This window comes from Mixophyes fleayi, chromosome 1 (genome assembly GCF_038048845.1).
Source record: "Mixophyes fleayi isolate aMixFle1 chromosome 1, aMixFle1.hap1, whole genome shotgun sequence".
In the NCBI taxonomy this organism is placed as follows: domain Eukaryota; kingdom Metazoa; phylum Chordata; class Amphibia; order Anura; family Limnodynastidae; genus Mixophyes; species Mixophyes fleayi.
This window is the reverse complement of record NC_134402.1, coordinates 191,537,422-191,554,519: the sequence shown is the minus strand read 5'-3', so window position 1 is coordinate 191,554,519 and position 17,098 is coordinate 191,537,422. Positions and strand designations below refer to the sequence as shown.

Genomic DNA, 17,098 nt, shown 5'->3' with positions numbered 1-17,098 from the left:
TAGTAATTTTGCATTTATATTTGAAGAACGCAAAGACATGGACAAGAAAATAACCAGCCCAGCCATCTGCCGCCTTCCACGGTAATGAAATGGCTATTCTATTTGGAAATATTGAAGTTTTGCAAACAGATTTAGTAGAGTTGTATGGTTTACAAAGTTTCTGCTCCTCAAGTTGTAGATAGGATAGGTACTGCAGCTGGCACCACCGTCTGGATAACTATACAGGCGTTGGGGCCAGCCATTGCCGCTTTAAAAGCGCTGTTTACTGTGTCCATTCCAAGTGACGTAATTTTTCACTGTACATATTTATTTCAGTCACATTTTACATTTGAAGGCAATTGAAGCTGTTGGATCCAGTGCATGTCTGTTATATGGCAAGTACATATTTTCAGCTAGTCAATGAAATGGTAATTGGTATTGTTTTGCAGTTTTAAAGTGTGTCAGCATTTAAAGTGCTGTTTCAATGACTACCACTGAACTACTCAACTAGTACCAAGTCAAACAAAAATATTAGATTGTAACATGAAATTGATGCTACTGTTGCAACAATACCAAATACTGGTATATTGGTTATCAGAAGTTGACTTGAAGTTTTCTATAACTTGGTGTACTAAGCCTTTAAAGGAACTGTAACCTCAAAAATATATGTTAATTTTGCTCAGCACAGTGTAGAATATGAGGGACATAGGTTTATGCTCTCTGTGTGTAAAGACTATCCACACATTTAGGAAGCTTTGCTTGCCTCCCCTGCTGTATTTTATTGAACTGGTCATAACGCCAATGATGCTACATTTATCCCTAGTTTCTAGCTCATGCCCAGGTATTATGGGAAAGCATATACAAATAATTACAACCTTACTGAATGGTGAGCTCTGCTACTGACTTATTAGAACCATAAAATCAACCAAGTCACGTTTTTACACATTGATGTCTTAATACTTACATTAGACAAATGCAAAGAGTTAATCAATTTAAAGAGGCTTTTTATTCATGACCACATTCAAAAGCATGACCCTCTAGTCACATTGCCCTTATTATCCCCTAACTCACTGCCTTATATAGCAATGCACTTCAGAGGGATTTGAGAGAAAGCATTCTGATCATCTAGATAGAAATATCATGTTACTTAGATCAATGCTCAAAATAAAGTATGAAGAGACTGGTCATGTTTTGTAACATTAAAGCAAAACAGTAATATACATTACTAATTTTCTTCATCTTCCATGAAATTAGTTTATTTTTGCATTTCAATCATCTCAACAAACTTAACACTGCCCAAAAGTGATAAATATATTTAATGTTTTTTATTTTTTTAGATTATCAGCTTTAAAGTATCAACACCAAAATATGATTCAACTGCCAAACACAATCCTAAATGCTTCAAGAAACAAAAACTACACACAAACAGCTGTAGCTGCATGAAATTTCTTTATGCATATTTAATTATAGATTGTATATAAAAAACAACAAAACAACTGGGTGTGATTTGGGCTTTTAATACTTTTAAAGCTCTTCCAAAATAAAATGAACTGAAAATACCAAAGTTGTATTTGGCAACCAGGGACATCCAAAAGCTTAACACATGCTCCTTTAGAGGATAAAAGTTAAGTTTTCTTTAAAACAAAAAAAAATAAAAAATGATTAGTTCCAACAGCTGCTATGACTACTCCAAAATATTTGAGCACAGATCCAATGTAATTGAGGAACTATAACCTCTATTTGTTTAGAACATTCCATAACCAGACACAAGTGGAGAAAAGTGCTTTGCACGTTCTTGGTGGGGGCATCTAGTCCGTGAACTTAAACTATCTAGGGAGATGGATTTATGAAGTTAGAGAAGAAACAGAAAGCCAAATGCTTTATTTTTGGTACAAATCTCTGGTGCCAATCAGTGAAATAAGAGCAATTTTTTTGTACAGGGTATTATATTACATTGAGGTAACCTGGAAAAGTAATTTAACCACTTCAGATATGGTGAAATTTGAAATGGTGGGTTAATTTATGCTTAGGTTGATCTATAGTCTGCTATGCTTAGACTGTTACTGTGTATCTCAATCTACCAAATAAAAAAACACAGCAATTCTGCCCACTCTGGCAGTAACAAGTCAGTTTCCAGACATGTTTAAGCCTTCAGTTAGGACAATACACAGGTTTTGTTGCTTTTTGTGAGTACAGGTAATGGGTTAAAAACAAACAAAATGCAGGCTGCACAGTTGTTACTAGTGAGGTGTACCACGTTATTCAACCTTCCCTATTTGATACTTACAGTCTGCTATACTGTTACAGAGCACCAACAGTTTGCAATGAGAAAAGACGACCTTCCAGAGGCAAAACTGTTATATTGTAAAAGAAATGCATCAATCAAGTGTTTTGACATTTTGCTTTTAACTGTCTATGCTTAAAAGAGAAATGTTTCCTTTTTAAAGCCATATTAAAATTGTCAAAATTGAGGCAGAATGCAGAGATGGAATGAAGATAATCCCAGGCCCTATTTTGAACATTGCTAGATACTTTGAGACTTAAGACACTTGGCAGACTTGAGGTTTTACCAAACAAAGTTTGAGAGTTAATGTCTCTGCGGGAAGAAAACAAAAATAAAAAAAAAAAAATAAAAAAAAAAATAGCACCATTAAAATGTTCATTGTTTCCCAGCCTGTCGCCCAGGCTTTTTATCTTGTTGTCCTCCTCTGCCAGCACCAGACATTCCTCTGCCCCGTCCTCCAAAAACACCTATGGTAGAGAGATTAAATACATTAACATTCTGGAACTCTAGAGTAATTTAATAACACAGCACGAGATATCATCAGATTAGGACAAGCTAACATAGTAGGTGCAATCAAGGGATATATAAAGTTTACATGAGGTGCATCTACCACTAGTAACTAATTTACATATCGTCATAACACAAGAGAAAGAAAAATCTTATACACATTGTCACACAAGTAAAACGTGTTCATTTGTATGCCTGACAATATTGCCATCTAGTGCCTTTTTAATGCAAAAACAGTGACTAGAAAGGAAAAATACACAGTATTGATATAAAATTTGTTTGTATGCTTAGCAAGATCTAATATATATACACAACTGAGCATTAATATTCTCTTCAATGCACGAAATAAAAGTTATATGTAGTACATATTTTAGTCACCCGAAAATCTGTTCAACGCTGCTTACTTAGTTCAAGAAACAATAGACCATTTCAAAATTTAGAGATGCTAAAATGTGTTTTGTAAGCATATGGTTTGGTTCCTCAATTTACAGCTCAGCAAATATGCTCAAATTATTAGAAATTACTATGAAAAAGTTTAAGACTATGGTGCACAACTGGCAGTCCCCATCCCCTGTAATTCCCCTGCAGCTTAGGACTGAACTTGTATTAACGGCTTCATGACCAGTAGGTTTACCCCATTGCAGGACATTTTTTAAGCATCTGGTTAGTCTACACCTGTTTTATGTACTCATGGATAAATGTACGTTTCTCCAACCCTCAAGCCGTTCCGCATGAATCCAAGCATATAAACGTCCATTTTATTCTTATATTTTAAAGCCAGTAGTTCTTGGCTGTGAAGACAGATGCCCTGGGAAGCATTTTGACCCCAATGTTCCACAGGCCACGGTATTCTTTCAAGTAATGTTTAAACCTCAGTGGAAACCAGACCTTTCCCCTCAAAAACAAAAACGAACACGTGTAGCTGGTCTCACGTAAACTTCTACAGGTTTATACCATATCTGGCATGCTTTGTATAGAGAATTTGAGTCTGCCCGTGAAATAATCAAGGGGGTAATTAAGATTTCTTCAAACTGGGCAGATAAGTGGTCTAAATTGTAAAAAGGGACCTATTGGTGGGAACAGGGTATTATTGAAATGCAAAAACACAAAACCCAAACACATGAAACACTGCATATTATCACTTGTCCATTACTACAAGAATATACGAGCATATTATGAATTAAGTGTGCAGAACATCAAGACCACAATTCTGATTTTTGTTTTCTAATGCCCATTTTAATAGAAAAACCCACAAACCTTCTGACCTCCACCAAAGTAATGGATAAATATTTGTTTTCTCTACAATTAAACAGAAAAACTCATCCAAGAAAATTAGCAGAATTAAAGTGACGTCACAGATTCTGCACATTATGGCCTGGTTGCAATGTATATCTTTGCATGGGGGGCTTGTATATTAGAGGTTGACCATAAAGGGCTAAGTATTTCCTCTGGTACACTCCTGTGGAATCTCTGCAGTTGTACTTGCACTATGTGCTCTACTCCAAGCTCCCTGCAGCTAGTTAGTCGCCTTTGCACCAGTGTCAGAAGCACTATATGTTCCTCACCAATAGGTGTCCTTCTTTGCTAGGGGACACTACTTGTCAGAGCCTAAAGCAGTCTGAGAACCAAATAGCTACTGATTGAACATGTCAACACAAAACTAATCTAACCTTGCACAATGTATAAAACTACCTAGCATCATATTCCGAACACAACTATCCTTTGCGAATAAGCATTGGGGGGGGGGGGGGGGGGGGGGGGCGGGGGTTTGTGGACAGTAACCAGCAACTACCTCTCTCAAGGACAGAATGTCTCCAAGAGGAAAGTGAGGGGGCTGGCCACATTTATAATTAACATTTTACTGTGATCAGATGGCCAGGAACCACTCTATACTATATATTATAAACTATACAACTACCAGACTTACCTCGCCCAGCTCCTCCAGCTCCTCTACCTTTCATCTGCTTCTGTTGCTGCATTCCACCGCGACCTCTGCCTTTTGACATCACTTCCTCTTTCACCATATCAATAATTTCATCAGGAATGCGCAAGTATTTAATAGTGCTACCACGTATGTAGCACTCAGGCATTCTCCAGAATTTGTCACCATCCTGTTAAAAAGAAAATAATAATTTCATTCTAATGCCATAGACCTGGTTGAATAGTGTCAATCTGTTTAGAAGAATAACTTGTTCAACATAACATATTCAAATTACTGGAGAGTCCACTGCCAGTAACTGGAAATCTAGTGCCAGATTGGTCGATTCAATCACGGGGAATGACAGTGATGCTTTTCATAGGATAAAACTGTCCTAACAGATCCATGCCAAAAGGGACCTAGTAACTGCTATTTTAGTTGCCATTTCCCTTTTGTATCCATTAGTAATAAATAAAGGGATACATTTTGAGTCTCTGGTTGATCCTTAAATATCTATAGTTGAAGAGAAAAATTAAAAGCATGGCCATTACTACAAACAGCCCAAGACAAAGCAATACCTGAAAATTACCCTTATATTTGTCTACTTCTCCAGATTATATGAATACCAAATATATACACTTTGCTCAAAATTCACCAAATTAAAGTAAAAATACAAAGAATTGTCCGTTTCCCGACGTTATATCCGAAAAATAAAGCGCTATTTTAATATGTAAATTAAATGTTGTGTTCATCAGTTATTAATATGTTCCTCTTAAAAAAACAAACTAACAGACATTATATAGCTTCCTCAAATGCATATTTCATATGCCTGTGTGCAAACTCATTCTGTATGAAATTATTATTAATACTTTGCTATGAGATATACTAGTCATATAATTAATCAAAAATGGTTTTGAACAAAAAAAAAACAAACCATACAGGCAGTCACAATACAGTCGCATACTCAAGATTTTTAGTGATCTAACAATTTTAAATATTCATGAAATGAACATTGAAGATAGTTAATTCTTGGACAATCTACTGATGAATTCCCCTTTTCTTTTAAAGAAAAACGGTTATTTTTTTAGACAATAAGTATTGTGACAGTCATAAATTGGGGTTGTTCATAATTGATTCAAATGTCAGCTAGGCTTGGTTGTTAGGACTCTACATTTAAGGCAGACAATTGCAGGGTTTACAGTAACTGATTAAATAAGGTTAAGGTTATATTTTAACATAAGTCAGGGAGTAACTGAAGAATTCCTTGGGTTAAAAGCTTTGGAACTAAATCTTGGTGGTAACAGAATTGAGTGGCTAATCTGTCTGACACCACCTAGCTATTAATTGGGACTACCTTTTCTGTGTTTAGACACGGTCTCAATTTGTTTGGAATCACAGTATATTCGGAATGGCGGGCTGTTTTCATAACATTTAAAGTATTAAACCTTCACGTACAGCTTTCACCTCGTATAATATATCTGTGGTGTCCCTTGATAAGCCTTTACAATCAGTTATATGCCCCCTTTTCAGTTATTTACTTATGTCAAACGTTAAGATTGACTCTTAGAACATGTGTGGGTTGAAATCCTGCATACACAAAAAAAACTGAATCTCTAAATTTACAGACATGAATCTTGGAAAACAAAATACATAGTGGAAGTTGCACTATACAGCTTCCCAGATATTTAAGTACTTATGGGATCTCATACATGTCAGAAAGCTGTTAATGTGAAATCAGTGGCCCAGTCCTCATATGAGCACCAGAGTGTATTTCAGCACAGTAAATATATTAAGCGGTCATGCAAACTTCTTGCTTAGTCAGAGAAGCTCCTCTCTTGCAACATGGTAGCCAGCTGCAGAGAAGTGTCAGTGGGCAGATGAGCATATTTACTCAAATATAGACACTCCAGATATTTCATGTATATTATTCAGCTCCAAACATACCTAAGGGCACATTCTTGACAAAACGTTGACTAATGTGATATCTGCACTTCTAAATAAAGTCAGGAAAATATTTTTCTATAAAGGAGGTCTACTTCGAAGTAGAAATTGTTTTATTCATGCTGCCTATTCTTATGCTTTGATTGTTACTTTATTAAGACCCACTTAATAGCTTTTGCCCTTAAAAACATTGGACCCCAATTTACCTCCTTTTTAAGAAGTGGACACCTGATCTAGTTCTTTCACAGTAAACTCAAAGCAGGGCAGGAAACCAGTCTATTGAGGGGGGCATGGTTGACTGCCAAGATGGCTGGGTGCTTTTAGATTTAACTCAGGCCAAAACTACATTAAATCTGCCTAGCCCTTCTCAACACCCCAAAGTGCCACAATATCCCTTTATGATGACAAAAAACCCAGACTGCAGGAAATGCAACCGCTGTGCACTACAACAGATGGCCTGTCACAGCCATATTTGCCCAAACACCCGCTACACACAGCAGCCTCTGAAGAACCCCAGCAGTCGCACCAACACAGACCCGGTGCAGGTGGGAGCCTTGTCGCTAGAACAGTATCAGCTAAACACTCTGCTTGTCACACACCTGCAGCCTCCTGTACAATCAGTGACTCGGACCATGACCCCTTCAATATCCTGCGTGTCAAAATCTAATCCATTTACACCATGTAATGAAAAGTGCTGATCTGTTATATAATCATACAATATTGTGCGAGTAGGTACAAGAATTATACTTTTAATTGAATAAAGAACAATCTCTCACAGGATCAGCAATTACTGGGACTGAGAGTTGAAGCTAGCACTCTCTCCTACAGCCACAATTTGCTGAACACTTACACAGATCCTTATTATCTGCTTCCAGGACATTTGTATGTGAACAATTTCTGCTGTCCAAAAGTTTCATCTTTGGCCTCCATAACTGTAATTTTAACTACTTGTACAATACCACCACCCTCTGGTGAAAACACTAAACTTCACAGCTGAATGAGTAGCATAAATTTTTTTATTATTGCAGTACCGTCTTAGCCAGAAAAATCTATGTGATGTTAAATACTTTTGTGTCAAAAAAGACAAAAAGTATTATCGGAGTGATACCTTTATTGGCGAACTAAAAAAATGATTATATTTGCTAGCTTTTAGAGCACAGAGGCCCCTTCATCAGGTAAGTTTACAAATGAATGACTGAGGAAAATGCACAACATTTAAGAGCCGTTACATCAAGAAATTTGTACAGGGGGAGGGGGTAACACATCATCAAGATAAGCTAAAGTAATAAAAAGGAGCTTTTCATTAAGGATGAAAGAGTAAAAGTCCTTCGAGTTCAGAGGTCTGCACTCTGCTGTGGGGTGTGAAGTGTGTCAATGTAGTGGGTCACAAATCCAGGTGTTCGAGTCCTTTAGTCAATGAATGGAATGTTCTTATCGGCTTGAATTTCCATATTTTTCTCTCCCTGTCATTTTTAAAGAGACCTTTCAGTATTAGGACTTTTAAATCTGTCATACTATGTCTTGGTCCAGAGAAGTGTTTACCCACAGGGGTGTCCATAGTCTTCTTTATTGTGTATCTGCGTAAATTCATCCTGGATTGCAGTTTCTGCTTGGTCTCTCCAGTGTAAATTCCCTCATTGCATCTTGTACACTGTATCATGTACACGAGAATGTGTCAGTGATTTTATATTCCCGTTGTGTGTTGGGTATGTGGACTGTTCATTGGTAGGACATGGGTGCAGGTTTTGCCTTTTTTGTTTTTGCAAGAGAAGGTGCCAGTCTCTGATGACAATGGGAGGGCACTTCTAACAAGGAGATTTCTTAGGAGGCTGTTTATATGAAAGGAGAGGCAAATCTGGGAATATTTCCTTCAGTCTATTGTCTTTCTGAAATATGGGTTGAAGGTCAGCAGCAATTTTCCCCAAGATGTTCATATGGGAATTGTAAGTTACCACTAGGGGCACCCTGCTGTTAACCTCCTTTTGTTTGTAATCTAGGAGGCTACTTCTTGGGATCCTTGTAGCTCTGTTCATCTAGAACTATTGGATTGTATCCTTGTTGTAGGAATGTATTTGTCAGCGATACCAGGTGTTTTCTGTCTTCACTGTCTGAACAAATCCAAATGTATCTCAGAGCTTGGCTGTAAATGATGGACTTCTTTATGTGTCCTGGGTGACAGCTGTCCCATCTCAGATATGCTGGGCAGCCTGTAGGTTTATGATAGACTGATGTTTTTATAGTATTGTTTTTATTGTATAGGGTCATGTCTAGGAAATGTATCCAAGATCGTGAGTAGTTGAGAGCGAGTCTAATGGTTGGGTGAAATTTGTTGAAGTTTTTATGGAAAGTCAGCAGTTCATCTTCAGAGCCAGTCCAGATTAGTAGCAAATCGTAAATATAATGGAAGTATGCTAGAGATTTCATTGTGCAAGTTGATAACAATTTCTCTAGTTTAGCCATGAAAAGATTAGCATACTGAGGTGACATCTTACTACCCATGGCACTTCCCATACACTGCACGTATAGGTCTTTCCCAAAAGAAAAGTAATTGTGATTGAGTACAAACCTGATCAGCTGCAGGGTTGGCTCTGTGGCTAGACTATTTCTTTGAAGATAGTGTTGGCATGCGGCTATGCCATCCTTGTGGGGTATGTTATCGTCCATAGTTGCCAGTATTGAGCCTTCTGGTAGTGAACCCAGGGCTGAAAGTTTGCAGAGAATGGCCGTGGTATCCTGGATATAGCTGGCTGATCGTCTCACCAAGGGTTTTAGATCATTCTCTATCCAGCCAGAAATATTTTCCGTTAAGGTCCCAATACCAGAAATTATTGGTCTCCTTGGCATGGCCTTAAGAAACAAGATAGATAAGCTATACAAACAAGCCACTCTTTCCATGCAGGTATAGGATTTAGAACTAAAACAGAATTTAGATTCAATAATTATTGGTAGGGTACAGACAGAACTTAACCTCCTGCTCTACGAACAAACAGCCAAACAAGTGAACAACTGAAATAGTTAAACCAAACCTTCTATGAAAAGCAGATAATGCTGACAGAATTATGGCCACCAGACTAAGGGCAAAAATATCCTAAAAAAATATCCTGGCAATCAGAAACTCTACAGGTGATCTCTCATAATGACCCAACCCAAAAACAGGCAATAAATTCCAGTCCAATTATTTCAAATGAATAAATCTACTCCCAAATCAGCACTGCACTCAAAAGATATTACTACCAATTTGCGTCATAAACCAGACATTTTCGAATCATGGGCTAATTCTTCACAGGTATTACAGCTCTATTCTTCTCCTTCAGTTAGGGTGATAGTCAATTTCTCCCCATCTGATAATATCCTGATTTCTAATTGGACTAGGCAAGGTTACCCCCTTAGTCTTGGCAATAAAGCTTTTTACAACATTGATCAAAAGTTCAGACTCTATATATGGAGTGGAGGTGGGTGATCAACAATATCAAATTTCACCAAGTGCGGATGACATCCTTTTGTCCCTCTCAAACGTCTAACCCCACCTTCTATAAATTAATAGATTTATATGGTGGCTTCTGCCTTTACCAAAAGAACTTTCCCCAACTAATTGCTAAACTAAAAAAGGTGACTTTACTACATAGAGAAAATATATATCATTTCATGCCTGATGAGAATAATTTGTATATGAATTAACCTGGTCCAAAAATTGCTATACTTTTTTCAGACCCTACCAGTTAAAGCTCCTAGAGCAATCTTCAAGAAAATTTTATTTAAAATGTATTTGAAATGATAAAACCCCTAGAATCTGTATGTCCATACTAAAGATACCCAGAAACAGGGGTGTGGAAAAGGCTTCTCATGTTAGCAGATATCACTAAGCCTCCCAAATAGCAACAACATTTGCCCCACTCAACACTATTGCACTGGTGGAAACCAAAACAGAATTCATTAAACTAAATTATCTCACCCCCGTTTGGGGACTATCTTAAATACATAGACCACCCCAAAAAAGTCTGTCCCATTACGCCAAATTGGCAAAACCCAGCAATTTATATTTCTCATTCTAAACACTGCATATAGGTCAGACTAAAGGTAGTATATGACCACAACATACAATATAACTGGGGTTCTCTAGATGACATTCACCAGAAATTCCATTCTCAGACCTCTATTGAGTTTTCTTTTCAAGCAAGACATTTCCTTCCCTCCATGAATTCCTTAAGGGACCTAACCACTTTTGGAACAAATTTGCTTAAATTCCCCAATAGGTAAGGGTTTTACCTCTATGATATATAAACTACGCCTAGAGTTTTTTTTTTTAGACACTCAGGTTGACAGGAGAGAGAATGAAACACAGATCTTGATCCATTCTTTGACAAGTCTTGATGGGAAGAATTTAGAAAGGTCATAGCCATCAGTTCAATGTCAACCCTTTAGAATGTAGGCTTTCGTGGGCAGGTCCTCTCAACCTATTATCACATGTCTGTCTACTGTCTGACTCCCTCGTAGGCCCCGTCACATCTTTTGCTGCACTCTGTGCGAGTCTCCATCGCCTTACTCACACTCATCTGAATGAATTATGTGTATTACCTCAGCTATTTCTTACTTGCTTCTATATCTGATGCTACAGAATCTGTGGTGCCTTATAAATAATAATAATTCCGATTAAAAAAAAAAACAAAAAAAAAAAAAACGACAGCATATAAGCGCCATCACAGAAGGTATTATACATCAGCACATCAACAATAATAGCATATTCCTGAAGCTGTCTCCAGCTTTTCTGATATGTAAGCTACCTCCTTTTTACTAGCTGTCTTAGTCCTTGCAACCATTTAAAATAATAAACCCCCTGGTTTGATAAAAAGACAATGCAAACTAAGAGGAAACAATAGTTTACTGTTAAATAGGTTTATTGTTATATTGTATACAATAATGCGCGTGGATGTGTATATTGCGCCTCATATTTCAATATATGCTGCATATTATATATGTCAAAGAGGTTAATTAATCACGTTTGATCAGTCTCCAGCAAGACTATTCTTTTTTGCTATTAGAAAAAGTTTAAAAAATAAAAAAAGCAAACCTGGCAAAAGCATGGTGGATCTTTCCATACCAGTCAAACTATCTCAGAAAGCTTTTAAATCTACATATATTTTTGATATTGATGGGTCCCTGGGCGCATGGACAATGTAGTTATGTATAAAACAATTTTAATGCATCATATGTTGTAATATTTATACAATGCTGTACATGAACATATACACAAAAATAGCGATGAATTGCTTCATCGAATACCCTTGCTGGCTACTTGGCTTGGTCTGGAGGTTGTTTGCGCCCCTCCAAGTGCATTTTTACAGTGCCCCCATATGGGCGATAGCTTGGACTTGTCAAGCTTTGAACACTACATTTTGAACAGTCACTTGGTATATGCCAACTAGTGGCTTTGCCATCAACTGGATACTTCTGCCAAGACTACCGAGGTGGCAGTGACGGTCTCTTACTTAGGCGCCCTTTGTCAATTTATTTTTTTTTAAAAAAAAAAGGCAACTATGGGAGACTTCACTAGGTCAATGAACCATGTTTGTGGAAAAAGGGCTCATGGGCTCACTACCACACCTCTCACAATTGGTACAAAACACCATCACTGCGAGTCAAATGTGAAATTAAGTCAGCTAAATAATGCTCTTTGCCCTAATGTGAAGGAAGGCACATTCATTCTTATGTATGTATTATAGTGAAGCTCTTAATTTTAAGAGGTGGACTACTGGGCACCCTTGTAGCTCCTCTTCTATGCCTTTTGGGTTTGTAAGATCATTTTTCTTTATGCAAAAGTTATTACATTCTTATTGCTCCAACTGCTTTCTATACGAAGAAAGTGTCCTGCAATTCTGACATTATATAATAAGGTGAAAAATGTGTCGCTTCGTTCATGATGTGAAGCTTCTAGTAAGACCGTTGCAGGTTTTATGTGTTTTAATAAATGTAATATAATTTTAAAAAACAAAAAACTTCAAATAAAACAGATTTGAGGTTGTTAATAAGGAAACATACCCTTGAAGTACAAATGACTTCACGTAGATTGATGTTCATCCAGTTGTCACAGCTCACCAAGTGTCCGTTGTATGTTTCGCCATTCTTTAATTCCACCAACTATTTCAGAGAAAAGAAGTTGTTTGGTAGACCGTCCTTTACAAATAATATTTGTTTTTAAAAGATTTTTTTTTTTTTTTTTTTTTTTTTTTACACACACTATAGGATAGCACAAATTAATAAAAACTCAACGTGCAAGTAAAAAAAAGTTGGCATTACGTGATTTTTATTACATGGACAGCAAGTTTTCTGAAACCCTGATTGAGGCACAGCAAGAACATTTGTACCTACAGATCATGATTATTTGAAGACGACTCTGAAGAGTGGGATTATCCCTAAACTTTACTATTATAGTATTTTAATACACATATACTATATAAGCCTTATGTAATTAGTAAGTTATACTGCCACATTTTGGGGAGCTTACAAGAGGATATGCATGTCCTAATTTGAATAAGTTTTGGTTTTGAATGTAAAACGTATATCTACTATACTAGAGATCAGTAAAAAGTTTCACAAAATATTCCTCATTGTTCCACATCAGTTGTCATTCCAACTGGATTCAAAGTACAAATTACATGAAATGAGAAGTTACAAATGAATTGTGCAATGGCAAAGCAAAACCAGAACACAAAAATTGTATCTCTGGAACTTTACATCTAAGTAAGATGACATCTGCAAAACATGATTAGCACAAATATTAACTGCAATTGTGATAGTAGAAAATATGTACTGTGCCGGTTCTGGTCCTGGATTCACTTGAAGCTTGTCTGCTACAGCAGTGGATTATCACTGTCAAAACCTGATCAGAGAAAGGTCTCTTTTGGAAACACCAGGGGTAAATAAGGAATACCAATCAAATTGAAAAACAATCCACACATGTGAGACTCCTATTAATTAAGCAAATAAAACCCCAGCAGGTAAAAAATGCTGTACTGCTCCGATTGCCTATAATTATGCCTAACATGACTGCAAGAGGAGACCTCATTGACTTTCTTAGAGGAGTAATTGTTGGGGTAAACACCTTCAGTGACCAAAACAGTTCTGCTTGTTAAGGTTTTTTAAATGTCTAAAGCAGTGATAGGCAATGTTCAATAGCTGTGCAGCCCTCCATCATTCAAAGGGTTTGCAAACAGGCATGGCAAGACAGGTAAGCAACTGTAGATGAACTAACTGGCTACTCACGCTACAGGTTGAAGTTTCACCAAAAACAGTCTGACAAATATGCCACGAAAAAAAAAACTACAGCCATGAGTAACCTACTTGTTTCCGACAGTAAAGGGTTGATGACTCCATAATGTTGTAAAGCATTTTTGGATGCAGTCATTTTCTTTGAAAGCAGGGTCAATGCTAATAATTGTTTAATGATTCCAAGTGATTATCTTCACCCCATGTTGCAACATTTCTTTCCAGACAGGAGAAGTGTCTTCCAGGAGGAAGACAATGCTCCCTTCCACAGAATATGTGTGCTCAGCCAATGGTCACAAAAGCACGACACAGATGACCTGAACCTAACAGAACATTAAGGGGATATTTTGGAACAATACGAGAGAGTGTTGTTTTTGCACCACCATCCACCAGTGACTTTCTTGTGGAAGAATTATGATGTATGCCTCCTGCTCAAATCCAGGCATTGGTAGACTCAATGCCACATGTATACAGACCATGCTAGCATGGCCCAAAGTCCTATTAAGTTAGTGGACAAAAAAAAGTAAACTATCTGTATGTTGCCATTTATATGCCCACTAAATATTCCCATTTCAAACTGCTTTTCATCACAGGTCCTCACAGCCAGGGTAAGGTAGTTATAGGGTAGGAACTCCCACAAAATATGTAAAGAGCAAAGACACGTCACTTTTATAAGAAAAGAGGAAAAACAGAGAGATAGCTTTTCAAGTGAAATATGTATTTTAGGTTTAGAAAAATAAAAAGAGACTAATTTACATTTTCTAACATCCATTATGATCCCTCATATCAGGCAACAAGCAGCTACAAATACAGTGTCCTCTGCTAATGATAATCAAATGCTGCCTGAGTTTTACAACAGCTTCAAGAGCTTACATGTTTTGGTTTTTTTTTAGTCGGAATTATTATTTATAAGGTTGCCGAATCAGAATTACCCCATCAGCGTATAAACTGAACCAACTCTCAGACACTTTCCCTCCGAACCAAGGTAAGCCACTTTAAGAGCCAAGCATTAACTGAAGGTACTGTGCATCATTTGGCATGGGGCAACAGAAATAAATGAGTTTTCCCAAAAAAAAACAGCTCTTTTACTGTGAAGCTAAAAAAAATGAGTAAACTGGAAGTCACAGTATACTTCAATTGCCGATTGGATGTTTACTTAAGCCAACTGCAGATATCAAGTACTTACATGAAATAAAAAGTATTTCTTTTAAATGAGTTAACTTACCATAGGGTGGTTCTGAGCAGTTTTCAACAAAGATAAAGGAAGCTGCATGACAACAGAAAAGAGCATTATACACAAGACATCAGAATATATGTCAGCTTACTCACAAAAGATTGTACATTCCAGAATGTGAACCCAGCAAAGAACAGTCATTCATTGCGCACTATCTATAATAACTGAACTTCCAAAAGGCTAGAGGGTCCATAAATAAAGCCAGCTGCACTCAGGATCCAATGCATTTGGAGACAGTGCACATACACACCACAAGTCTATTTTCCTAACCGTACAAGTTGCATTCATATCTTGAACACAGCACATGGTAAAAAGCTATAGGGATCTATAGAAGACACCAAAGTACAGTATACTCTAAGGTACCACATAGCATACTCAAAAGCATATGCATACCTCAAAGACCAATTTGGAGGGGAGGAGAGGCTTGGCTTTTAGAAAAGATCCAGAGGCATCAATTTGGTTACGTTTTCCCATTTATGACATTAAGTACATCATTGTCACTATGGCAACACAACAACATTCCCTGGCTACCAAATAATGCTCTTTGATTAGTGCTCTCTTTTCCTTCAATAGTTAAGGATTCTGAATAACCATTACATTTGGTCTCAGCAGTAAGCTCCTACACCCCCTGCATTCAGTGTTGCTGAACTTTATTGCTATAACCGTGGTCATAGCTTTTCTCGTGGCAAACGCCATTGACGAAATAATGCAGCAGCTTTAGCCACAGTAATACTAGTAGACCTTAGCAAGGCTAATAATTGTGCATGAGAGCTAAATGATGGGCCCAAATCTAATGGTTCCTGGACCATAACGAGAGTAGAGGAAGAATGGTCCTTACTAAAATTCCCCAAAGTCAGTGTATAGTAATTTCCTCAGGTCCAGTCCGTGCTGTACAACAACTTTCCTGGGGCTACAGACTGTACTGGATAATGTGTTGGGCAGAGGCAGGATATAAAATGCAGGTCATTTGGGCTATTTAATATACTATACAATAATTCTAATATATATATATATATATATATATATATATATATATATATATATATATATATATATATATATATTGTTGCCTAGCTTTTGAATACACTTGTCCAGTCCTGATTAACATATTATTAACCATAATCTTGAAGTCAAGCATGTAGAATCATGGTCAATAAACACAAAGTATTGTAGTCAATTTACTATAAGTGATAAATTACCTCAAACATTTAACCCTTAGCTTAGACTGAAATGTTTCTGTGCATTTGTTATACAGATAGGTGTGACGGATTGCTAATGCTTCAAGAGGAGGAGGAGGATTAGGTGGCACACAAACATCGACTTCACTTACAGATGGACACGTGTGTGTTCTAGTGATTGTATACGTCATTACATGCTAAACTTTGATACTATAATCTGATTAGCACATTAAAATACCATAACCAGACGAAATATCTAGGAAATAGTGGTGCTGATAAGCCCGGACACACTTACAAAATAAACCACCACGTTAAAAGAAACACATATATTGTTTCCGATTATTTACTTGAAATTAAAAATCTTACATTTTAACACGCAACCACACACATAAGCCTATTAAGAAGGCAACACAAAACCCATGCACTTACCATTTCTATTTTGTCCCGAGTTCCCTTGCGGCTACTTCCGTTCCCTGGACATGAAGTAAGCTGCACATATACCGCCACAACCTGGTACGTGACTGACAGATTTCAGCTCCAATAGAGACGTACGTCTTACGCTACAACCTTTTTAATCCTGGAAAGTAAACGCTAGAGTATAACCCTGGAAACATAAACTGGTGCAGTAGCCATTATTATAGAGACACAATCTGTTCGAGGATGTAAGGATATCACCAAAATGGCTTCCTCACTGAGGTTAGACAGAAGAGCTATAATAATGCTTATATTTAGAACTCTAAGGCATACTGATGATATTCAAAACTAGTTTTGGCACGAAGATATTTTTAAGTGAT

At 37.1% G+C, this 17,098-nt stretch overlaps 1 protein-coding gene across 1 annotated transcript; it reads right to left on the bottom strand.

The window, feature by feature from the left end:
* Positions 1-1,289: 1,289 nt before the first annotated feature.
* Positions 1,290-16,836, bottom strand: LSM4 (LSM4 homolog, U6 small nuclear RNA and mRNA degradation associated). Its single transcript, XM_075204681.1, has 5 exons — positions 16,734-16,836; positions 15,118-15,159; positions 12,666-12,764; positions 4,698-4,881; positions 1,290-2,730 (listed from the first exon to the last, which is right to left on the bottom strand). The coding sequence occupies exons 1-5, from the start codon at positions 16,734-16,736 to the stop codon at positions 2,639-2,641; spliced, it is 420 nt and encodes a 139-aa protein (XP_075060782.1). The 5' UTR covers positions 16,737-16,836; the 3' UTR covers positions 1,290-2,638.
* Between the last annotated feature and the right edge of the window lie 262 nt (positions 16,837-17,098).

What these genes read in the sequence shown, in the direction of transcription:
- LSM4 (XM_075204681.1), bottom strand. An exon ending in AAGTCATTTGTACTTCAAGG is followed by an intron (nt 4,882 to 12,665) that starts GTATGTTTCCTT and finishes TCTTTTTAACAG; the next exon opens with GATGGTGACAAATTCTGGAG. An exon ending in AGCTGGAGGAGCTGGGCGAG is followed by an intron (nt 2,731 to 4,697) that starts GTAAGTCTGGTA and finishes TCTCTACCATAG; the next exon opens with GTGTTTTTGGAGGACGGGGC.